Source organism: Octodon degus, unplaced genomic scaffold (assembly GCF_000260255.1).
Source record: "Octodon degus isolate 3935 unplaced genomic scaffold, OctDeg1.0 scaffold00098, whole genome shotgun sequence".
NCBI lineage: Eukaryota > Metazoa > Chordata > Mammalia > Rodentia > Octodontidae > Octodon > Octodon degus.
This window is the reverse complement of record NW_004524674.1, coordinates 5,841,854-5,866,647: the sequence shown is the minus strand read 5'-3', so window position 1 is coordinate 5,866,647 and position 24,794 is coordinate 5,841,854. Positions and strand designations below refer to the sequence as shown.

General features: G+C 46.8%; 1 protein-coding gene and 4 non-coding genes across 5 annotated transcripts; all 5 read left to right on the top strand.

Annotated features, from left to right (window-relative positions):
- Ctc1 (CST telomere replication complex component 1) lies at window positions 1-21,154 on the top strand. The gene is made up of 23 exons (XM_004638529.2): window positions 1-53; window positions 3,707-3,870; window positions 6,702-6,936; window positions 7,071-7,282; window positions 7,989-8,145; window positions 10,739-11,023; window positions 11,124-11,252; window positions 12,195-12,427; window positions 12,553-12,730; window positions 12,826-13,026; window positions 14,520-14,646; window positions 15,246-15,360; window positions 15,472-15,799; window positions 15,881-15,967; window positions 16,174-16,367; window positions 18,302-18,390; window positions 18,482-18,656; window positions 19,116-19,193; window positions 19,612-19,756; window positions 19,847-19,911; window positions 20,127-20,292; window positions 20,386-20,512; window positions 20,656-21,154. The coding sequence occupies exons 1-23, from the start codon at window positions 24-26 to the stop codon at window positions 20,790-20,792; spliced, it is 3,657 nt and encodes a 1,218-aa protein (XP_004638586.1). The 5' UTR covers window positions 1-23; the 3' UTR covers window positions 20,793-21,154.
- On the top strand, window positions 13,852-14,068 carry LOC111818652. The gene has a single exon (XR_002822597.1). It is a non-coding gene; the product is annotated as a small nucleolar RNA U3 (small nucleolar RNA).
- Window positions 21,155-21,836: 682 nt separating the features above from the next.
- Trnai-aau lies at window positions 21,837-21,910 on the top strand. Its single transcript has one exon. It is a non-coding gene; the product is annotated as a tRNA-Ile (tRNA).
- Window positions 21,911-22,269: 359 nt separating this feature from the next.
- Window positions 22,270-22,351, top strand: Trnas-aga. Its single transcript has one exon. It is a non-coding gene; the product is annotated as a tRNA-Ser (tRNA).
- A 251-nt stretch (window positions 22,352-22,602) lies between these two features.
- On the top strand, window positions 22,603-22,676 carry Trnat-agu. The gene has a single exon. It is a non-coding gene; the product is annotated as a tRNA-Thr (tRNA).
- The last annotated feature ends 2,118 nt before the right edge of the window (window positions 22,677-24,794 follow it).

Here is a 24,794-nt window from a genome sequence, read left to right as displayed (position 1 = left end):
CGAGGGTGGGTCTTTGGCGCATCATGACGAATTGCGTGTTTCAGTCTCTCTCCGTGAGTGCTGGTCTCCGACCCTTGTCATTGTTTTTGTCCCGAATTTTCTTTCTTCGCAGGGTTCTTTCACCCCATCTCTGGCTTTTGGATTTCCTTGGGCGTGGCCGGGAGTGAGGAGATGTGAGACGGGTTGTTCCTATTTCCGTTAGTGGTTCTGGGAATGTTTTATTACCTTATTCGCATGGCGCCCACTTGTGAATCTTAAAACACTTCTCCTTCCACTCTTAACATTAAGACCCAGTGAGAAACTAGGAAAGAGTTATTGGGGTGACTGTGGGGCTGTAGGTCCTAGAAAAGACTCCAGACGCAGCTGTAGGGGAAAAAAAAATTCGGGGTTCTTAAGTGCGTGTAGGACTTAGCAAAGCAAAGAAGCACTTACACACACACACACACACACACACACACACACACAACACACTAAAACAAACAAAAACAGTACGTGGTAGAGGCTGATGCAGATTGAAAAAAGAAGAGTAGAGCAAGTGTTTGAGAAAACTGAGGAAGTTAAACTGGATGGTGATGGAGGTGCCAGAGCTGAGTCTTGTAAGATTTGTTGAGAAGCAACTTCATTAGGAGTTGTTGGAGGGTGTTAAACAGAAAAGTTGGTGAGTGGATGGGATTTGAGTTTACTCAAGTAGCAGTGTGAAGAATTGGAAAACTGTGATTAAAATGCAATGAGAAGATAGTGGTTCTGGCCTTGGCAACAGTTTTGAGAATACAGAAGTGAAAACAATAAAAATACAATGTCACAGAATCAAAAGGTCTAGATATTGTGTAAGAAAAGGAAGGAGCTAAAGAATATAACTAGGTTCATTGTAAAACAGCTATTTGGAAGTGCTGTCTGCTAAATTAAAGAGTACTAGAAGAAGAGATGATGTGAAAAGATCATTGTCAGGCTTGTGCTACCTATACTTGAGCCAGGTGGAGACTGGTAGGCAGATGGACAGGGCCACATCTCAGGAGGGAGGACTCATTTAGTTTAGAAATGTAGGAACAATCATCTGTTGATGGCTGTTTAAAGCCAGGTTATGTCTCGGTTGATTATCTGTAATCTCAAACTATTGGGTAGGCTGAGGCAGGAGGATCACAAGTTTAAGACTAATCTGGACATTTTAGCACTGTCTCAGAACAATGTAAAGGGGGGTAGAGGTGTAGCTTAGTGATAAAGTACTTGCCCAACACGAACAAGGCCCTGAATTCGATACTTTGTGCTTGCAAAACTCAAGAAGTTAAATTGGAGAGTGAAAAAGGAAAAAAAGCTACTCAATAGATGAAGTATTTGAGGGGAGAGTGTGTTTTTTGTTTTGAGACAGGGTCTCATTATATAATCTAGACTGGCCTTGAATTTGCAACAGTCCTCCTGCCCAAACTGAGATTACATGCATGAGCCACCATGCTTGGCTAGTGTGTAGTATTCGTGTACGTGTGCATGTGCATGTATGTGTGTGCATGTGTGGTTACTGTTTCCTTCCTGCCTGCCTGCCTGCCTGCCTTCCTTCCTTCCTTCCTTCCTTCCTTCCTTCCTTCCTTCCTTCGTCTGTCTGTCTGTCTTTTTGAGCCAGGGTCTTGGTGTGTAGTTTAGGCTGGCCTTGAGCTCACTTTGTAGCCCAGGTTGGTCTTCAACTCGCAACTCCTACCTCAGCCCCCTACGATCATGCTGTTTTCAAGTGGTGAAAGATTTGCTAAAAGTGAAAGACTGACCAGAAGGTTAATAGAGGAAACTTGAAAAGCAAGGGATGAAGTACCTCCTAAGCACTGTTGAACCTCTGATATCTTAAAGTGAAGCGCCTACATTGGAAAGAAGCCAAGCTTGCTTTCTTCCCTAAAGCTCTATATAATGACAATTAGAATTTGTGTCAAACATACAAAGGTGGTTCATGCCTTCCTCAGAAAGCACACATCCTAGGCCAGCTATGGTTTTGCACTCCTGTAATCCCAGCATTAAGGCTGAGGAGAAGAATTACCCTGCGCTCAAGGCCAGCCTGGACTACATAGTGAGTTCGAGGTCAGGTTGAACCGCATAGCAAGACCCTGGCTCAAAAAAAAGACCGGCTGTCTTGATCTGCGTGTGGTGACAGAAGCCTGTAATTCCAGCTATGTGAGAGGCTGAGAGAGGAGGACTGCAGGCGGACCTGTCTCAGAGAGAGATGGGAATGTGGCTTATTCGGATTCATAGCTTGCATGTATTTCGTTTATAGAGACTCAAATGTATGTACTTGAAAAAAAGGGAAATGATTTAAACTCATGTACCTGTGTTCTTTTTATATTCTATTAGGCACATTTATTTATTTATGTATGTATTTTTTGGCGGAACCGGTGATTGAGCTCAGGCCCTTGTGCTTGCCAGGCAAGCGCTTATTCTACTGAACTCTCTCCGGCCCCTAGGCACATTTATTTAAATAAACATATTACAGAAGAGTACTATAACCTTTTTATGAGTAAGATAAAGTACAGTATTTTTGAAAGGATGATTTTGCCTGTTGTTGCTTTTCAATTTGCCGTCTTTCAAAGCAGACCCTTTGTAAAGCAGTATGCCATTAAACGTGGTAGTCAGTGTTCTTTTTTATTTGTTTCTTCTGAACAGAGGTCTCCCCTTGCAGTTCAGTTTGGCCTCAAATTTGAGAGCCTCCAGAGGGCTGGGGTTACCAGTGTATGGAGCTGCCCCGGGCTGTCGTCATTACTCCCTGTAGGGGAGTGTGCCACGTGCTGCCAGAGTGCCAGGCGGTCTGCCTGAGATGGGCAGAACAGGATCCAGAGAGGAATGTGTTATCCAGATGAGCACTTTAAGGGTTACTATAGGTTCCTTAGAAAAGGAAAGGAGACCAAAGCTGGATTGACACTTCAAGTAACTATCACAGGACTAGAACTTGTTTTTGTTGTGCTATGGATAGTACTTAAGGAAAGGTGCATGCTAGCTAAGTGCTCTGTTACAGAGCTAACACTCAGAGCTAACACCCATACCTTAAATTAAGGACTTTGGGCCAGCTAGATAGCTCAGTGGACTAAAGCGCCTGCTTAGGCAGGGCGCAGCGGGGGTTCAGCAGGGTGCAGCAGGGGTTCAGCAGGGTGCAGCAGGAGTTCGATCCCCCGTGTGCTGTGTCACCCCACCCCCAGGGCATGCTAAGACTTCGATTGAGACTGGGCATGGTAGTAGTGCACTTTGGAGGCTGAAAAATAGGAAGATCACTAGGAGTCCGATCTGATCTGTGTAGTGAGACCTTGTAAACCCTGTACTAAATAAATAATAATAAATTAAGGACTTCTGAAGCAAGATATATTATGTACAGGTACAAATTCTCTGTGAGGAATGTTATCACTGTTTGTATCTAAAAAGTACAATAAAAATAAATAAACTAAGGATTTCTGCTGGGCGTGGGGGCATAAGACCTATAATCTCAGCATTCAGGAGGCTGAGGCAAGAGGATTACCTTGAGTTTGAGGTCAGCCTGGGCTACATAGGGAGATCTTGTCTCAAAAAACCCAAGAGAACATAAACAAATCAACTAAAGACTTGAAGGGCCTCTTTAAGTTCTAAACACTTTTTGTTCTTTATCTGCATATTATGTGCTCTTTGGATTTTTTTTTTTTTTTTCTTATTCTCAAAAGTTTCTTTGGTGGGCAGGATAGTCCTGAAGATAATTCACTTTCCTTAGGAGCAAACCTGGCTTGAGGCTGCCCAGACCTTCATCCAAGAGGCCATTTGTCCAGCTGACCAGGAGCCTGATCTGCAGTTGACTCAGCGGGTAATTGACTGTGTGAGGAGAATTTGGTGTTCCCAGGAGAGGAGCCAGGGTTTTGCACTGCCTGTCAGCTACAGGTAAAGAAGGTGAGGGTTGGCAGGGAGGTTGAATTTCAGGTTGAAGAGAAAGGTTCTGTATTTAAAAACCAGGGTAGAGAGAGGAGTGAGTGGAGAACAAAGTAGTTTAAACACACTCCTTCGACTGGACTTTCCTATTTTCCCCTCCAGCTCTTCTTTTCCTAAACTGGCAGTCAAATTTAGAGGAAAGGAGATGAGGAAAAGAAATAGGGAAGAAAGAAAGAAAATTTGGAAAACGAATTCTCAGTGTGGGGGAAGAATTAAGTACATCTTCATTTTGTGTATTAGTAAAGTAAGATTCATGGCCAGGGGTATAGATAGTTCAGCAGCACAAGGCTGGCCTGGCAAGCACAGGATCCTGAATTTGGTCCCTAGTACAAAAAGAAAAGAAAAAAAAAAAAAAAAGAAAGAAAGAAAAGTTAAGTAAGATTCAGAGAGCCAGGCAACACATCTATAATCCCAGCACTTGGAGGCTGAGGCAGGATTGCTGTGAGTTTAAGGCCAGCTTGGGTTACAAAGTGAACTTAAGGCCAGTCTGAGCTGCATAGTGAAATCTTGGCTCAAAAAGCCAAAAAAGAAAAAAAGGGATTCAGAGAGATTGGCTGGGTATGGTGGTGCATTCCAGTAATCCCACTACTCCGGAGCGCTGGCATTATAGTTGTGTATTACCACACTTGGTTTTTATTTTAGTTTTGAGACAGGGTCTTGCTAAGCTTCCCAGGCTGCCTCAAACATATGATCCTTCTGAGCAGCTGAGATTACAGTTGTCTTCCGCTGCAGCCCAGCTGGATTGTTCTTAAGACCTCAGGCTGGCATAGTAGTACATGCCTATAATCACAACACTTTGGTAGGCAGAGGCAGGATTGTAAGTTCAAGCCCAGCCTAAGCATCTTATCAGGCCCTGTTTTAAAAAGAAAAGAATTAAGACCTGGGGATATAGTTCAATATGGAGGCCTCGGCTTTGAATCCCCATACCTCAAAACTTAAAAAGAAAAGGAAGACGTAAGTTAAAGGTCTTGTGAGAGTATTCTGGGGGGAGTTTTAGTAATTTACCATTTCATATACTACACTATACTAGGCAGTGTTAATAAAGTACCAAATGAAAAGAGTTTGCTTTGTGACCAAATAAGTTTGAGAGACTTTAAATACAACCTTCTCTAGGAGATTTAGAGGGCTCATTAACTTATTCAAGTCTCTAAAAAGTTTTACCAAAGGAAACCTATTTCTTCTTTATAGCAGTAGCTACTCTCTTAAGTATGAGATATTATTCCCTCAATAGCTCTATTTTACGTGGATCCATCTGCCCTTAAGCAGTCTGCAGTAGAGCTGCATTTACATTATACAATATTTTATGTATCCCTTGTAATTTGTTTTTATATTATAATCCATATTGACATATGTAGTTGTAGCTTAATTTTTAAATTGCTTAATGATATATAAGAGAGAAACAGACACTTTTTTTTGGTTTGGTCTTTTTGAGACAGGGTCTTACTCTGCAGTATAGGCTGGCCTTGAGCTCACTCTGTAGCTCAGACTGGCCTCACTGATCTTCTGCCTTAGACTTTTGAGTACTGGGATTACAGGCATGTGCTACCATGTCCAGTGAAAGTCACTTTTTGTTTATGTCCTTTTTTGGGGGGAGGGTACTGGAGATGGACCTCGCGGTTGCCATGCAGGGGCTGTGTCGCTGAGCTCTATCCCTGGCCCTGTTGATGCTTTTTAAGACAAAAGGTAGAAATCTATTTGAGTTAGCTTAATTCATCATTGCCCCAATTAACTTCAGCTAGGACCCTTTTTACCTGCAACTGTCCTTAAGCTGTTTATGGGACCTAGAAACACTTACCATAGCTCCCTGTGTCAGAAGAGGCAAAGGAATTCTGGGGAGAGGACATTGCTCGTACTCCATTATTCAAAACATCATTTTCGGGGCTGGGGAGATAGCTCAGTAGAATAAGTGCTTGTCTGGCAAGTACAAGGGCCTGAGTTCAATCCCCGGTTCTGCCAAAAACAAAACAAAACATCATTTTCGTTATCCTATATAATTTTCTTTTCTTTCTTTCTTTCTTTTTTTTTTTTTTTTTTTTTTTTTTTGGCGGAACCGGGGATTGAACTCAGGCCCTTGTGCTTGCCAGGGTAGCACTTATTCTACTGAGCCATCTCCCCGGCCCCTATCCTATATAATTTTCTGATACATGATTTTTTTTCTTTTCTTTTTTTTTTTTTTTTTTTTTGTGGTACCAGGGATTGAACTCAGGACTGATACATGATAGTAAGCCAGTTGTTCTTCAAGCACTGGTTTGCCTGAAAGCAAATCAACACACTGCTTTCTTCATTGAGAGAAGCTGTGTGATATTGTTGGGGTCCCACTGAGAAAGTTTTCAAAATGATTTACCTTAGGAGTGGGGTGTGGTGACACATGCCTCGGGAGACTGAGGCAGGAGGATCACTACAAATTCAAGGCCAGCCTGAGCTATACAGTGAGTCCAAGGCCAACCTGAACTGCATCGTGAGATCCTATCTCAAAAAAAAAAGTACCAAGGATCGCTTTGTTCTGAGGATGACTTAGTTTCAGAGTACCCCCAGTTTGAGCCCTGTGACCCCCTCCACAGCTATCATTTGGCAAGGTCTTTCTGATTATCCCTCAGTAATGTGCAGCTTCTAGATTCAGACTCCATCCTCATTACGTTAGGCCCTTGCCCCCAGCTCTTTTCTCTTTAATCATACACATCTCTTAGTTCATGTTTCCCTTCGTGAACTGTGGGACTGTGTCCAGGTGAGAGTATCCTGGGCTTGGACTGCCTTTTTAAACCTCTGTTCTCTCCACTCTCTAGCTTTGTCTCAGCCCAGAAACTCAGGAGCCGCCATCACCCGTGCTGTAGCCACCTGTCCTGGAGCAGTAATGCATGTGAGGCTTGGGCCCAAGAGGCTGGGCCCAGTGGGAACCGTCTGCCCCAGGAGCAGCTGTTACTTTTAGGGATACTAACAGACCTATCACAGGACTCAGAACAAGAGAGCCAGGATGGAAGCCTCTTTGTGAGAGATAACACTGGAATCCTGGACTGTGAGGTAATTAGGGAGGACCAAGTCAGGTGCTTCAGATTCTAAGAGGAATGGTGTCTAAGGATCAAGGCAGCTAGGATTCTAGAGGTATGGATTGGGTGCTAGGACCCGTTAACCCATCGTCTTGGTTTTTTTTCTAGCTCCTAGATTTGGACCTTTCCTGGCTGGGCCATCTCTTCTTGTTCCCCAGTTGGAGTTACCTTCCGCCTGCCAAGTGGAATTCCTCAGGGGAAGGGCACTTGGAGCTCTGGCATGCCCCTGTGCCAGTGTTTCCTTTGGCTGTCAGCCCTGACCCTCTCACGCCTATCTCTGTTCTGTACCCAGAGATTGCATCCCTGGTGCTCAGACACAGGTAACTGTTGCCTCTCTAGGGGAGTGGGAGCACTGTGAAACATGGAGAGTGATGTGGTTCAGTAGAGGGGTAAGAAAGGTTTTGATAGTAACATAGATGGACTATTCTAAATTGCAAAGGGTCAGGTCAGTTCAAAGTATAGGCCCGAGGTTCAATCCTCAGTACCAAGTAAAAAGATTATTAAGAATTTAAAAAAAATTTTTTTTATGAGCAGAATATATTTATGGAGAGAAAGAAGGTCCTGTCCCGAGGGAGAGATGGGGGGGCGGCAGTGAGCGGGTAGTTCCCCCCCCCATTAAGAATTTTTTTTAAGACAGGTTCTCCCTGTATAGTTTCAAGCTGGCATCGAATTCACTGTGTAGCCCAGACTGGCTTCATATTTGCAGGGATCCTCCTGCTTCAGCCTCATGAGTGCTAAGATTACATGCATCATCATACCATGTGTAAGAGAAGGTCTTCAAAGGAAATATATCTAAGGGCAAAAAGAGTTGGAAGGTTTTTTAAATGATATCTATGGCGTGGGGTGTGACCACTTTATAGCACTATCAGATTTATGTAAGGGAAGAAGAGTTAGAAGGTTTGTAGAATAGCTTTGTGCCATGAACATATTACCTCACTGTCAGGTTCTTTACATTGGAAGGGAAGACATTTGTAGAGACAAAGGAAAGAAGTAGAAGTTACTTTTTCTCCTCCTCTTCCTTCTTAGAAGCAAGCGCAGAGGTGTACAATCAAATCTAGCTGGGAAGCTGGTCCGGTTGAGTCCTCTGGTAAGAAGTCAGCAGAAGACTTACTTCGTCCTGTCTCTTGGCAAACTGCTCCCCACCAGCGGCCAGGCTGTCAGCCAAGTGCCTATTATTGTGCAGGTGAGCAGCAGGGTCCGTTCGAGGGCGTGTGGAAGTAGTGCTGAAGTCCTGATGGGAGAGGGAACTTCCTAAGGAACTGTACAGGGAAGGAGAGCAGCTGAGTTATTTTCTGAACAATGCTGTGTGAAGAAAATTCTAGCAGTGTGTTACTATCTACATATGGAGGAAGGGGTAGACTTCCCTGCTGTGTGGTTCATTCATTCTCAATAACATTTGTCTCCTCGGTGACATTCTGACTTATTTTTCCTCAGTGTTAGAAAGATAGGCAAACAAATTATCTTAATTTAAATAAGGCATTGAATAAATGCATTAAAAAAGCAAACTTGGGCCAGGGAGATGGTTCAGTGGAATAAGCGCTTCCCTGGCAAGTGCAAGGGCCTGAGTTCAATTCCAGGTTCCACCAAAAAAAAAAAAAAAAAAAAAGACTAAAAAAGCAAACTAGACACTCATTGTTGATTCATTTTAGATCAACTAGTACTTGTTTTTTTGAGGCAAGGTCTGGCTATGTAGCTCTTACTGGCCTTGAACTTATTGTGTGGCCTAGGTTGGCCTTGAACTTGAAGCAATCCTCTGCCTCAGCCTCCTGAGTTCTGCGATTATGGACATGCACCACCGTGACCAGCTCTAGGTAGAAATTTTAAATCATTAATATTTGTACCCTGGCAAATCATTGTTTTATGACTTACATAATCATCTACCTTATGATGCGTTGTGATATCCAAGGACTAACTGGTTTCAGGGTACAAGTAGAGGTCTGGAACGTTGAGCACAGATAACTGAAATTTGAGTTTCTTTTTTTTTTTTTGGCAGAACCAGGGATTGAACTCAGGTCCTTGTGCTTGGCAGGCAAATGCTTATTCTAGTGAGCCATCTCCCTGGCCCTTGAAATTTGAGTTTCTTGAGCTATCAGCATAGGGGTTTTGTTGTTGTATTCTGGGGCTTAATTCTGGGACCTGGTTCATACTAAGGACCCTTTCCACTACCAAGCAATACTCCAGCTCCTATCATGTGGTTTTAAAGCCCCTGAGAAAGGTAGTGGTGCATTTTATGCCTGTGGTAGAAGCATATTTAGAAGATTGTTGTTTGTGAAGCATCTTACCTATGAAACATTTTTCTTCAGGCTTAATTTCTTCAGCAGTTGTCCTACTGTCTCCCCTGTCCATGTGATATTTTCTTGGCCTTTCTGGGCTTCTTCCCTTATCTTAGTTCTCCCATTCATTTGCTGTAGCTCCCAGCAACATTCCTGCTTCTCCATCATTGTCATTGTTCTCCTTGTCCCCAAACCATGCGTGGCTTATTCTGAATTCTGAGGATTGCTCTTGTTGCCTTCTCCTTGAATCGTCCTTCCTGTCTTCCCGTCTTGGACCAACCAGATACAGGTTGAACAGCCCTAATCAGAAATTCAAAATGCTCTAAAATCTATAACTGTTTGAGTGCTCTAATCACGTCAAATGGAAAAATTCCACATCTGACCTTACATGATGGAGCAAACTTAAAATGCAGGTGCACTGACAGTACCGTGTGAAATGACTTTCATAGCCACATCGTGGTAGTCCATGCCTGTAATCCCACTGCAATCCCAGTGTAAGTGAATGCATTTGCATCCAAACACACTGATGACATAGGTGAATGTGTTTGTATCCTGTGGGGTAGGAGATGGGAAATGTTAAAAAGAGCATAATTAAAAAAAAAAAAAGAGCTGGGGAGATGGCTCAGTGGAATAAGTGCTTCCCTGGTAAGCACAAGGGCCTGAGTTCAATCCCCGGTTCTACCAAAAAAAAAAAAAAAAAGAGCATAATTTTCTCAGTGGAATAATAGTGTGTGCATATATATGTATATTTTGTTGTTATCGTTGCTGTGCATTTTAGGTTGGCTTTAAACTCACAATGTAGCCCAGGCTGGCCTCAAACTCATTGCAATCCTTCTGCCCCAACCTTCTGGGATTACAGGCATTCACCACCACATCCAACAGAATGTGTATTTTACTTTTTTTTTTTCCAGAACCGGGGATTGAACTCAGACCCTTGCGCTTGCCAGGGAAGCGCTTATTCCACTGAGCCATCTCCCCGGCCCTCAGAATGTGTATATTAAAGGAAATTTGAGGACTGATTTATATCTTTTCTTTTTTTTTTTTTTTTTTTTTTTTTTTTTTATTTTTGTCCCTAAAGTAAAAATAATAAGTAGAGGTCACTAGTTTTTTTTTTCTTTTGTCGTTTTGAGACAGGGTCTCACTATGCAGTTCAGGCTGGCCTTGAGCTCATTCTGTAGCCAAGTCTGGTCTCAAACTCAGAAAGATCCTCCTGCCTCAGCCTCCTGAGTGCTAGGATTACAGGGGTGCTCTACCACTGCCAACCTTGGAATGATTTATACCTTAAGGAAGGGATTAGGATATGTTTGAAATTGCTGGTGAGAAAGGAGAAATCTTGAAAGTCTGTGGTTTAAGAGTCCATTGGGAAACGGAGAAGATGATGAGACAGGAGGAGCTCATGAGGAGCAGGTCCTGAGGTCAGTTTGTGATGAGAAGGTGCTCTGGCAGGGGGCTGTGTTGCAGGAAGCATCTTATGCATTGTTGTTGCCTGCCTCTGTGTGGCAGATCCCTGCCCAGCTGGTGTGGCGCCGAGCCCTTCGGCCTGGTGAGGACTATGTGCTGACAGAACTCCGAGTATCCAGGATCCATGGTCACCGTCGCCGTGTTTGGATGACTACTCCCTCCTCGCATCTGAGGCTGCTGAACGCGGGGTGTGTGCAGGAGCTGCAGCCAGAGCTAGAAGGACCCTGCTTGGAGGCTGAACCCGAACCATTCCCCAGGCCCTGCAACTCTCGAGATGGGAAGGAGCCAAAAGGCGCTCTCCGGAATTCCAGACTCTTACATTATAAGGTGAGCCTGAGGAGGAGATCCTAGCGCTTGTGGGGCACAAAATGGGGACCTCCAAGGGGAAGGCAGCAGCATGATCAGTTGGGCTCTGGCCTCTCTGCAGGGAGCAGTCACTGGCGTGTTGAATGAGCCCGCTGGCCTCTATGAGTTGGACGGGCAGCTGGAGCTCTGCCTGGCATACCAGCAGTTCCGTGGCCTCAGGCGGGTGATGCGACCTGGGGTCTGCCTGGAGGTATGTGAGAAGTCAGACTGGTGATGGCAGGTCCTTGAGCAGTTTGCTTACTTCTTGGGCTGCTCTTTGTTGTGCTAGATGGGAGCTTTGGGAAGTAATAAAATAATAAGTAATAGGTTAGAATGTTTCTCTTTTTATTTTGGTGGTATTGGGTATTACAGTCAGGACTTTTGCATTATGATATATCCCCAGACCTTCTTTATTTTGAGACAGGTTTCACTAAATGATAAGTTTCGGGGCTTGCAGGTTAGCTCAGTTGTTTAAGTGCCTGCTTGGGCAAACCCAATCAGGTGCAGGGGACCACGGTTCAATCTCCTGCTACACATGCCATACTAGACCCGCCCTGAAGGCAGCCTGAGCCAGCCAAAAAAATAATTATGATAATAAAAAATGAAAACATAAGTTTCTAGCACTGGGCTTGAACTTGAAATCCTGCCTTGGCTTCCTAAGGGCAAGGATTACGGGCATGTGCCCCTACACGTGGCTTGGAGTGCTTTCCATACAAATAATTTAGACAAGAGCTGACCAAGGAGAGCAGCAGTCTTGCTGCTACACTGGAGGACACCTGGGCACAGGGACACAGCATGGGAGGGGTTGAAGACAAAGCCTGTCCTTCACAGAAGGCCCTCCTGGGTTGGGGAGGTGCTGGCTGAATCTCTGGTGTAGGCCAAGAGGATCTCAGGCAGATTGGTGAGAAGGCAGAGCCACCCCAGTCCACACAGGAGCCACCTGATTCTTGGGAAGACGGGCTGGCATATGTGGGAGATGATGCTGACCTTGGGGAGTGGGTTGTGTTGGAGTGAGGTGTGACTTCTGCACGGGAACAACAGCCAGCCCACGGAAACCTGTATGTCTCTTGGGATATCAGCAGCAGAAACAGTCTAGGGTCATTGAGGGAGGGGCTTTGTCTCTGTTTTTATACTTTTCATTGTTTTCCTGCAGCTCCTAGATGTTCACCTGCTCCAGTCAGTGGGTGGAGGGACAACAAGACCAGTGCTGGCACCCTGCCTCCACAGTGCCATTCTTCTGCGGGCCTTTTCTTGTCAGAAGCCTGGGACTCAGTCTTCCCACCACGTTCATGGGGCCTCCTTGTATGAAGACCTCATATGGCAACGTCAGTTAGGACTGCCCCTCTATCTATGGGCTAGCAGGGCCCTGGCGGAGCTGACCTGCAAGTGAGGAGAAAGAGGTCTGGGCTAGGGAGGTAGAATGAGTAGGAGGGTTTCTCTGTAGGGGAAACAGGATCTTGGAAGGGACAAGGGCTTTGGGGGAGCTAACTGTGCTGCTCTTCTTGGCCAAGGCTATGTCCCCATGTGCTGAGACACCACCAGTTCCTGCAGCACTCCCGTCCTGGCAACCCCAGCCTGGGACTGCAGCTCCTGGCTCCAGCACTGGATGACTTTTCTCCACCAAGCAGCACCATTCGGAATATACACAATGAGATCCTTGAAGAGCCACATCACTGTCCCCTCCAGGAAGTATGAGGATGCAAGGGAAGGTGGGTGGCAGAACTTAGGAACTCGAGAATGCCAGGGCACGGGACACAATCTGATTTTTCCTCTCTACTGGACAGTATGCTCGGCTGCAGACACCCTGCTCTTTCCCCACTCTGGCTGCGCTGGCAGCGGAAGGGGAACAGAAGGCTTGGGCTTCCTTTGACCCAAAGACCCTTCTGCCCCTGCCAGAGGCTGCCTACCTACCCAGCTGCCAACTCAATCAGCGCCTAGCCTGGTCCTGGCTGTGTTTGCGACCTTCTGATTTCCACCCAGCCCAGGTAAGGTGCTCCGGAAGGCTTGGGGACTTCTTGCCACCTTCATTGCCATTGCTCTAGTATAGGTTACTCTCATTTTTTAGGTCATTTTAACTACAGGAGCCATCTTCCTTTTTTCCCCTTTTTTCGAGACAGGGTCTCACTATGTAGTGCAGGCTGGCCTCAAACTGATGGTGATCCTCCTGCCTCAGCCTCCTGAGTGGGATTGCATGGGTGTACCACTTCCCAGCTATACCAGCCTTCTTTTTTAAATTTTTATTTATTTTTTTATGTATTTGGTACAGGGTCTGCAGGGACTTATTTTCAGCCTCCCAAGAGCTGGGATTACAGGCGCACACAGCCATGCCGTGCCCCAGGGGCGGGGCCAGCAGAACAGCCCGGGATCGAAACCCAGCTGCTGCATTCTGCCTAAGCAGGCGCTTTAGTCCGCTGAGCTATCTGGCTGGCCCTATACCAGCCTTCTGACTAGATTGCTCCTACCACTTCATTTTCCCTGTACCAACTAGAAAGAGTACAGTAAAAATGTAACTTGGATTATACAATTCTCTTGTTTAAACATTTTCATTGTTCAAACACTTTTCTCTTAGTACTTATGTAATAAAACCAAACTCCTCAGTATATCCTATGAATCCTGCATAGTCTCTTATCTAACTCCAACTATGCACTGTGTTTCTTGCACTAAATGTGTGCAAGTCTTTGTTTTTTCCTGTCCGTGTTTCCCTCTTGAGGCAGGCCCTCTGTACTCAGACACATCTTCTTGTTCACTTCGTATGCTCACATTTGACACTGCCTGGCACTGATGCTCATTATCAGTTTAATATTTGAAGCAAGAATATACTTCCAGGGATCGTTGCTGTAGTATGCTACTAGAGACGTTTCTCTGATCGTGTAGAGCACCAGAAACCATGAGGAGGAGGCACAGTGCTCCTTCCTGAGCGTGTAGAGCTGGCTCCTGGTGTTTTGTTGCAGCTGCCACCTGCCACTGCCAATCAATCTTGCTTTCTCCTAGCAGGGAGTGAGAGGGGAGGAGCACAGCCTGAGTGGCTTCTGTTAAAAAAAAAAGAAAAAGAAAAAGAAAAAGAAAAAAAAAAAGCTGGGTGTGGTGGTGCAGCAACGTAGACCCTGCTCAAAATAGAAAAAAAAGGGGGTGGTGGCTGGGGAGATAGCTCAGTAGAATAAGTGCTTGCCTGGCAAGCGCAAGAGCCTGAGTTCAATCCCCGGTTCTGCAAAAAAAAAAAAAAAAAAAAAAAAAGTGCTGATGTAGCTTTGTGTGAAAGCCCTGAGCTCACTCCCCAGTACCAGGAAAATAAGTAAATATTTGATCCTGGCCTCCTTTTTCTGAAAGGGTTTTGTGTTTTGTTTTGTTCTGTGACAGGGTCTTGCTTTGCAGTTCAGCCTGGCCTTGAACTCACCATGTAGTCCAGGGTGTCTGCATGTGTGGCAATCCTCCTGCTTGTGTTACCGACACATGCTACCATGCCTGGCTCTTCTTACAGGTTTTACTTGGGGTCCTGGTGGCTTCATCTCGGAAAGGTTATCTGCAACTTAGGGATCAAAGTGGCTCCCTGCCCTGCCTGCTCCTGGCCAAGGACTCGCAGCCTGTCACTGACCCGAAGCTCATAGGTATAGTGGAGTTCAAAGAGGGAAAGGTGGTGTTTGTAGGGTAGAGATTTGTAGAATTGGGTGTGGAAGGATGGCCAGGAAGAAGCACCTGCCGGGATTTGCTGGTGATGCCAGAGTGACAAGTGCTGGTAGACAACTTTGAGGAAACGTTTGGGAAACTGGTATGTCCTGTAGAGAGTGAGCCAGGGGACCCTTGACCAGAACTTCACTTCCCAGCAGCACCCCCATAACTCCTAACATACATACCAGGATTACAACTCTGTTTCTTACATTCTTGGTTTGGAAGAACAGTGGTGTTATTTGGTTTACTAGGATTTGTAGACAGGAAAACCCTAGATAGGGGAATTACTGAGAATTAGGATGAGGCATTTTAATGATTTATGAAATCAAAGCCTTTCAGCCTAGGAGGCCATGGGCGAGATTTTACGCCAGATGGAATGGTTTCTCCTGGTTTTATCACCCTCTGGAAGGTGAATGGTCAGGTGTGGAGGGAATCAGCTCCAGCCTCGGATGTATAGCAAACCCTGCAGCGTGTTCTGCCTCACTGCTCACTCCACAGTCCTCTTTTCTTGCCACAGTAGAGATCTTTCTTCCTATAGGCTGCCTGGTTCGGGCAGAGAGGTTCCACTTGGTTATAGAGAGGAACGTCAAGAGCAACTTTCCTTCCTGGAAGGAGCTGGGCGTGGAAAATTTCATCCAGAAGCGGCGAGCTAGGTCAGCTTCTCAGGGTGGTGGCTGTCCTCCTGAATTCAAGTGGGAGAATGCTGGGACCTAAAATGCACAGTGCTTGCATCACCAAGAAATCTGTTCCCATCTTTCCAACAGAGTTTATGTCCAGTTCTTTCTTGATGACTCCTTGATCCTGCCTGTGCCCAGATCTACACTCCATTCAACCACTCCCTCAGTGTCTCCTCAGACAGAGCTCACCTGCCCAGAGGAGCCTGATGTAGGACAGAGCCGTCTATTCTTGCTGTCCCACAAGGAGACCCTCATGAAGATGAATTTTTGTGCCTCCTCAAGAGCCATCCCAGAAGTGCTCAAACCCACCTTTAGTTTCCGGGTGTCAGGGATCTGGCTTGAGGGCACCCAGAGGAAGGAGGGAACTGGATGGGGCCCACCTGAGCCCCTGAAAGATGTGAACAAGGACCAGAAGGTAAAGTGCAGCTCCTTGGTCCTGGCCTCCCATGTCCAAGCTCAGAGCAGGGGCACAGCATCCTGCTGTCCTTCCACACAGGTTCTTCTCCTCTTCCATGGCTCTTCAGTCCGCTGGTTTGCATTCCTGCACCCGGGGCAAGTGTACCGACTTGTCACCCCTCTTTCTGTGAGTGTCCCACCCCTGGAAAGCTGTGTTGGGTTGGAGTCTGGGAAGGGCATGCCGGTGCTGATCCCTCCAGGTCTCCTAAAGAGGGTGGGTCAGTCTGTGTTGAGATCTCTTTCTTCACCAGGCTGCAGAGAAAGCAGTATTGAGTGTGACCCTTCCTCTGGCCCAGCACACTCAGAGGCAGTTGTCTTCCTGTTTTCTGGCAGACACCAATGTTGTTTGAAGCAGAGGGTTCATCCTGCACATCTCAGCGTCCTCTGGAGTTGGCTGCCTGTGGGTCCTGCCTCACTGTCCAGGACAAGTGGACCCTGGAACTTGAGAGCTCCCGGGATGTGCCAGAAGTGCTTGGCCTACACAGGGCACTGCCGGAGTCTTCCCTGCCCAACCTGCTCAGTGGAAAGTAAGTGTCTGCTACCACCCCCCCCACCCCCAGTTTATTTGGCCACACTCTTCTTTGTCCAGGTTAGGTTTGATGAGTAGTCCATTCTGCTGTAGTGTGTGTCACCTCCTTTGTTTTTCCTCCTTTCTTTTTTTTTTTTTTTTTTTTTTGGAACCGGGGATTGAACTCAGGCCACTGCGCTTGTCAGGCAAGTGCTTATTCCACTGAGCCAGCTCCCCGGCCCTCCTCCTTTCTATGTTGCCTAGGCTGGCCCTAAATAGTCCTGCCTTGCTTCCCCTAGGAGCTGGTACCATGGGCTCATATTATTGTACCCAAGCAAAGATGTTTCTTTTAGCTGCAGAGGAATAATGGCAGTATAAGGAAGTTGTGTTTCATATTTTTCCTGTAGCCCGTGACTGTTTGCAAATGAGCACAAGAAAAACTTTAACAATGAAAGAAAAAAGGAAAAACATAAGAAAATGTAGGGAAAAAAAGCTGAAAATGTAGCAAAGCTCTGTTTAATGCAAGGGGCTGAATGATGGCTGTAGGAACAATATTTCCACACGTAGGCTTTTTGGGCTGGGTGTGGTGGCATATGCCTATAATCCGAGTACTTGGGAATTTTTGAGACCTTGTCTAAAGAAAAAAAAGAAGGATAGGGGGCTGGTGAGATGGCTCAGTGGTCTAAAGCACCTACTTACAACAAGCTAAGCTAAGCAAAAGGACAGCGACCGCGGTTCAATCCCCAGCACCACATGTCAGCCAGCCCGACCCCTGGTGGGCTGAGCTGGCCACACACACACATACACACACACACACACAATAAATAAATAAGTTTTTTTTTTTTTAAAAAAAGAAGGGGGCTAGAGAGATGGCTCAGTGGTCTAAAGCACCTACTTAGAACAAGCTTAGCAAAACACAGGGACCGCGGTTCAATCCCCCAGCACCACATGCCAGCCAGCCCCACCCCCTGGTGGGCTGAGCTGGCCACACACACACACACACACACAAAATTAAATAAATAAAAATAAAAAAAAAAAAAAAAGGATAGTAAATGTTTCTGTTACAGTTGCAAATTGTAGCATTCAGGGGCAGAGGCTGGAAGATTGGGAGTTCCAGGTGAGCCTGAGCTACATAGTGAGGCACCCTCTACAAAACCGTGTTTCCACAGACCTGCACTGTCAGGGAGTGGGGGCTGAGGCAAGGCGTGGACTGTAAGTCTTGACAGAGACTCTAAAGGGAAATCCTCTGGAAAGGCCTCAGCTTCCACAGTGGGATAGACTTTTTTTTTTTTCCCAATTGAATATCCTGCTTCAAGCCTGGGATTCATATTCTGTTACTCTTAGTAGTTTGGCGAACCCAAAGTTTTCCAAGATGGGTTTTGGTTGTTTTGTTTTGGTTTTTGTTTTCTTGAGACAGGGTCTCACTATGCAGTTCAGGCTGGCCTTGAGCTCACTTTGTAGCCTAACCTGGCCTCAAACTCACAGCTATCCTCCTGCCTGAGCCTCCCAAGTGCTGGTATTACAGGTGTGCACCACCATACCCAGCCTCTTGCTTTTTAAGGCACGGTCTTGCTATATGTTTTATTTCTCTCTCTCTCTCTCTCTCTCTCTCTCTCTCTCTCTCTCTCTCTCTTTGGCAGAACTGGGGATTGAACTCAGACCCTTGCACTTGCCAGGGAAGTGCTTATTCTACTGAGCCATCTCCCCGGCTTGCTATATGTTTTAGGTTGTCTTTGAATTCACTGGGTGGACCAGGCTGTCCTCAAACTCTTGTGAGTCTTCCTGCCTCGGACTCCCATGTCCTGGGCTTATGAGTGTGCACCACCATACTTAGCTTCAAGACCTTGCATGTGACACTGTAGCAGATACTGTAGCTCCCCTCTTCATCTTTGGCCATATTCTAGCCGTTCTTATGTTCTTATGCCTGATTTCCCTGTGTATTTTCCTTTTCAGTTTCACTGATTCCTTGGTGTCTTTCTCAGCTGAGATTTTATCACGGACAGTATGTGAGACACTTCGGGGCCATTGCTGCACAAAGCCTGGTAATGACCGCTTCTTTGGGGGGAAATTGTGGAACAAGTGGTGAGACTTTGTGGTCCTGACAGATCCCACTGGCCGCCTCTCCTCCTGCAGGGAACGCTCGGGCCCTGAGAAGGTGTATGAAGCTAACCGTAGCTCTAGAGCCTGCTAACTATGAATTCCCCCCACACTTGGACATATATATGGAAGAACCACACTTGCCTGCCCCACTAGGGCTCCTTCCAGGAGCCCAAGTCCACTTTAGCCAACTGGAGAAAAGGGTTTCCAGGTGAAGATCCGTGTTGTGCAGCCACGCCTCCTCTCCCTGCAGCCCTGCTGCTCTTGAATGCTCACCCACTCCCAGCTGCGCTCTAGTAGTGCCACTTTGCTTGCTCTCTTCTTTCTTTCCTTCTTTCCACTACTGAGGGGTGAAGCAGGAGCCCTCACACTGAGCTACATGCCCAGCTCTTTTTTTATTTTTGAGACAGGATCTTAAATTGCTAAAGTGCCCATGCTGAACATTTCATCCTACCAGAATACTGGGATTATGCCACAGCTGCTTCTTTGCTTGCTTTTAATATGCTCATTTCCATGTATGCCTTCTGCTGAGGTGTTACAGATCAGTCCTTTGGTAAAGCTGGGCCGGGGTCTGCTTAGGAGGGTTAGCCAGCCCTGTCGAACGTGATCTCTTGAGTACAGCTGCTACCCCGGTCTGACCGCTTTCTCTTCCTCACTATTCTACTCCCAGGTCTCACAACGTTTACTGTTGCTTCCAGTCGTCCACTTATGTGCAGGTCCTGAGTTTTCCCCTGGAAACTACAGTCAGGTCAGTGCCCCGTCCCTGATCCCTGAACTTCATGGTCTCACACCCACATATTACTCTTGTCCTTGGCTCTGGGGCATTTGCCATAGCTAGAGTCTTCTCCAGTACCAGAAGAGTATGTTGATCAGGATTTCCTCTGCTCTAAATTAAAAATGTCCAATACCTATCATTTCCCCAAGAAATATTTAATGTTCTAGGCTTTTGAATGGTTTTCAGTCTAAAAAACAATTATCTCTTGGTTAACATCCTCACATTGGAGTCTGAGAAGTAATTGATGATTATTTGCTAAATTGCTCAGGCTGGTCTTCAATCTGTGGTCATCTTGCCTTAGCCTCCCAAGCCACCAGGATCATAAGAATGTGCCAGTGCCTCTAACTTTCTGCTTACTTCTTAACCACTGCCTCTCTCTGTCTCTCCTTAGCATTCCCCTGCCCCACATCTACCTGACTGAGCTTCTCTGGGGTGGACAGGCCCCATTCCGAGCCACTGCCTCTTGTCATGTGGTTTCTGTCTTCAGCCTTGAGCTCCTGTGGGTGTGTGCTCACTGTAGAAGTATCTGTCCCCAGGTAGGAGAAAGGCCAAGTGGAGCTGGGTGTGGTGTGACAGAGGGATGTGCTAGGACCCATCAAATTTCACAACCACTTTTTTCATCCCAGGGAAGGTGCTCTCGTCAGGGCTCCACCTGCCCTACTCAGACGTCAGTGAGCCAGGCCAGCATCAGGTGGGCACCCACTGCACTGTGTTCCTCCTTGTTAGTAGATAGGCTTTGTTTGTCTGTCTTAGCATGATTCCTGGCTCCTCAAAAGTGCTTAAGAAATATTTTTTGAATGAATGAAGGTTAAGTGACTGGAAGTGGGGGGGAGGGAGGCATTTAGGGCTCAGGGCATTGGCTGCCTGGGCTTGCTATGGGGATGTTTCTCCCTCCTCGTTCCCTAGGCTTCTGGTAGAGGATGGCACTGCGGAAGCCGTGGTGACCTGTAAGAATCATCATGTGGCAGAAGCTCTGGGGCTGTGTCCTAGCGAGTGGGCCTCCCTCCTGGAGTTCACCCGAGGGCCAGGCAGAGTAGCCTTGCAGTTTACATGGCCTGGAGCCCAGCTGGAGGTAAGATGTGACCGAGAGGTAGGGGCTCAATTACCCAGAGTCCGTCGTCTGACCGAAATTTGGGCGTTGGGTTCTGATTGTTTCCCTTTCTAGTCCTCAGCCGAGTCGAATGAGCCCTTGACATTCTTCCTCAGGACACTTTGTGCTAGCCCCTCTGTTCTCCGCCCTATTGTGCTTTCTTTTGAGCTTGAGAGGAAGCCCTGTAATATCACCCCATCAGGTAAGTGTAGCATGCATGGATGGTGCCTGGCAGGGAGAGGGTTGAGGGATTGATTGGGAATTTCTAAATTTAGGGAGCAGAATGAGAGTGATGGCTGAAAACTACACAATGTGGGGCATGTTTTTCCTCTCTTCCCGTTTCAGAACCTCCCCGCCTACAGCGGTTCCAGTGTGGAGAGCTCCCTCTCCTGACAAGGGTGAATCCCAGGCTGCGACTGACCTGTCTTTCTATCCAGGAGCCAGAGTACCTCAGTCCTCTGAGGGCCTTTGCCTCCTCCTGATGATCTGAGCTACAAAGATGGCCTGGAAGATTTCTTGCCTCCTTGGGAACCTTGAGGCCTAGATTCCATTTCCAACCTCTTGTGGCACCTTCTCTTTCTGTCACTGAGCCTGGACTCCTATCTTTGGTTCACAAACTGCTACCCTATTGTAATTCATTCTGGTGCCAGGCTTCCTGGGGCTGGTGTGGGAACAACACATCATGCTGGTTGATACTGCCTCTATTTGGGGTCAAGTCACCTACACTCATAAGTGACAAGCAGAGTCTGCCTTTGTGCCAGCAGCTGGCAGAACCAAAACCTTGTTCCTTGTGAGGTTGCTGTTCACAGACCGTTTGGTTCCAATAAACCTCTTTGAGGCTGGTTCCTAGTGTGCTGCTAGAGGGGTGGGCTACGCGAATCCTGGCCCTGGTCAACCCACCGTTTCAGCCATTTGTTTACCACCCTTGCCAAAGGTGTAAAGTGATTTGGATCCCGCACAGGAAGGAACCAGTCAGGCCCCCCAAAGAGTCAGTTGAGTCAGAGGTGAAAATAAGGCCTTGGCGATTACAGCCGGCAAAGCTGGGCCTGGAATTGAGTGTAAGAGACTAGAGGTGTTGCAAAAAGGAAGCAGGTGTGAAAGCGCCAAGCGCTGGGAGCCAGGCTTGGGAGGGAGCCGGGTCTCCACCGTAGGACCCCGGCGGAAAGGTGCTCACTGTGGGTTTCCCCGGGGCGGGCACTAAGGCAGATCCTCTCAGACGACAGTAGACCCGGCCAGCGTCAGATGCGCAGTATTAAAGCACCTGGATCGCAGAGTACCCAAGTAGGACCCAGGGCAGTGCAGCTTAGTGTATTTGCGTTTGTTTCCTAAGAACTCACTAGGTGGAGCCGTAGAGCCACGTCTTACCTCTCAAAGCCGCTTAGGATGCATTTCCTCTTGGTGGTTTGGGCTTGGTTTCGTTTTGTGTTTGAGAAAACAATTCGCCATCACACCAACTTTATGGGTTTGCGCACACAGTAGGAACAGACACTTTATCTAGAGAAAGAAGAGCCCTTGTTCTTGTAGCTGGCCGGTTAGCTCAGTTGGTTAGAGCGTGGTGCTAATAACGCCAAGGTCGCGGGTTCGATCCCCGTACGGGCCAGAGGACTGTTTTATGGCCCCATGCACTTATAAGTTTTAGGTTTTTTTTGTCTTCCCCTCCCCTCCAGAGCATTTTGTTTACAATGTTACACGTTCCTCTTAAAGCCTGACTTGCTGGCGCTCTCCAAGGCTTTGAAAGAGATGGGTGGGTTAGGGAGGAGGAAATGGTTTCTTCGCCACCGTCTTGTTTTTCGTTTTCCCGGAGGCCATTGCCGAAAGAATAGAGAAGATTAGGAAAGAGTTCTACAAAGGGAGTACAAGCTAAAAAATTGCTTCCGACTTGACTAGCTCAGGTTGGCCTGTGAGTGTGGGGAAAGTCAACTCAGAATGATACTGGATAAAAGCGGACCACAGACGTGTGTAGTCGTGGCCGAGTGGTTAAGGCGATGGACTAGAAATCCATTGGGGTCTCCCCGCGCAGGTTCGAATCCTGCCGACTACGAAATATTTTTCTGCATGTGTGTCCTACGTTATTCTTCAAGCTAAGAGGCAAGACCCATCGTCATATTCCAATCCCCTGGTTTCAGACCTCTAGAATCCCGAGTTCACCAACTACGTCAATCTAGAAGTGCAAGTTTTTCCTTTAAAGATCAGAAATCTCACGGAAATAGGATTGGCTGGGAGATGCACAACCTACTTATTTCAAGTCCTATTTTCCTGTAGGGCTGCCTAGAAAAAAGCTTTTACAGCGGCGGCGCCGTGGCTTAGTTGGTTAAAGCGCCTGTCTAGTAAACAGGAGATCCTGGGTTCGAATCCCAGCGGTGCCTTTATTCCTTCCAAATTAAGATCTGGGGTATGTTTTGCAGCAAAACTCAACCCCCTCAGAATCTATTGTTTTTGAATGAGGGCGCACAAGGACGTTAGTTCCTCTTAGAAATGCTGCCAGTCACGGGAGATCAGAGCAGAAATCGTGCTCAGGCCTGCATTTTGCCCTTTGCCTCGCAGGTGTCAAGCCCACTGGTGCTGCGGTGTAACCCGAGAGCCATCTGCCTACCCTCAGATACCCTGATCCCTGAGCTTGCTTCTTCCATCCTTTCTTCTACCAGAGCCACTCTGATGGGGGGATGGGTGTCTTCGTTATGCCTTTTGGCTTAGGACCCCCAATTTTATAATACGTAAAATTTTTTACATATTACATAAAACATGTGCATTTTTAAAATTTGGTGAGGCTTCTAGATGCAGTCTAGAACCGGACCTGTCACGTGTGGTTATTTCCACCGCTCTCCAGGAGTCGGCAGGAGGGTCATAGGGTAAAGGTTTCTCAGCCGGCCTGACACTATCAGGTTTCTTGCAAGAGGGCGCTGCGGAGCTGAGACCTAGTGGACAAGAAGTGAAGGGAACGCTGCCCCTGGGGTGTCCGCGGAGCCTGGCGTGAATCGGCTGCGCTCGCTCCCGCAGCGCTGAAGCCAGGCTGATGAAGGAGGAAGCGACGGTGGGAGAGAGGCGGAACGAGACCCTTGGGCTGTTGGCAGGACCGAAGTCTCGCTGAAGATAGCAGACAGTGTTCCTTACCCGCGACCCACTGGGTGACGCCTGAGCAAAGGCTTGAAGGAGTTGATCTCCTCCGGTCAAGCAAGGGCTGGAGCCTGTTGCAGGAGCACGAGAATAAGGCAGACTCCTCCGCGGGCTCCTGGGGAGACACAGCCGCAGCACACAGGCGGCGCCGAGGGCCAGAGAGGGTGTTGCGAGGCAGTGCGGAAGAGAGGGGACGCCTCCTCCAGTGGGAGGCAGGAGGGTGGCCAGGGGAGGCTTTCTGGAGCAGGCAAGCAAACCTGAAAAACCAGGCAGACATTTGCTGTGTTCTATTAAACACCTGCTGTACTTGGGCCCAGGGAATACAGCAGTGAACGAAGGGATGAAAAGGCCTGCCCTGCTGGAGTTCATAAGGGGAGGAGGATGGTGAGACAATAAACACAACCAAAATGTTTACATTCTATAACTGTACTAGATCAAGTACTTACTTATGCTAGATAAATGCTATAATTAGCATGAGGGATGGGAAGGATGGATTAATTACAGAAATGTCAACAGCCTGCACCATGGTATTATGGGACAAGATGAATTTAACATTTACTGGGGAGGGTTTGAGACAGGATCTAGCAGTCCTGTTCAAGTCGAACTTGAATTCCCTATGTAGCCACAAGCTTGCCTCAAACTCACAGCAATCCTGCTTCAGCCTCCCAAGTGCTGGGATCACAGGTATTTGCAGTCATATTTTTTTAAGGCCTTAATAACTGTATGTGGAATCTGAAGAGAAGATAATCTTAAAGAAAGCATTTGGTACACAGCAAAAGAAACCACTAGCATAGTAAGGAGACAGTCTCCAGAAAGGGAAAAAAATTGCCAACTGTTCCTCAAAAAACTAGCATCTAGAATATATAAAGACCTAAACAAACAAACAAAACAAAAAAACCCAGACTCCCTACATTTAAAGACCTGATTTAAAATTGGGCATCTGAAATGAATAGACATTTCTCAAATGAAAAAGTACAAACAGCAAACAAATATATTTGTAAAGTGCTCAACATCACTGGTCACTTGAGAAACGCAAATTCAAGCAACACTGACATTCCATCTCTCTCCAGGAAGAATGGCTATCACCAAGAAATCAACCAACAACGAATGGTGGCTAGGCTGTGGGGGAAATGAACTTGTGTCACTGGTGGCAGTGTAAACTACATAACCACTGTGGAAATCAATATGGAAATTTCTCAAAAAACTAGGACAAGAGGTCCCATTCGACCCAATTGTTCTTCTAGGTATCTTCCCAAAAGACTTAAAATCATCATACCCCAGCAATATATGCATACCCATGTTTATAGCAGTGCAATTTATGACAGCTAAATCTTGAAAACAACCCATATGCCTTTCAACAGATCAATGAA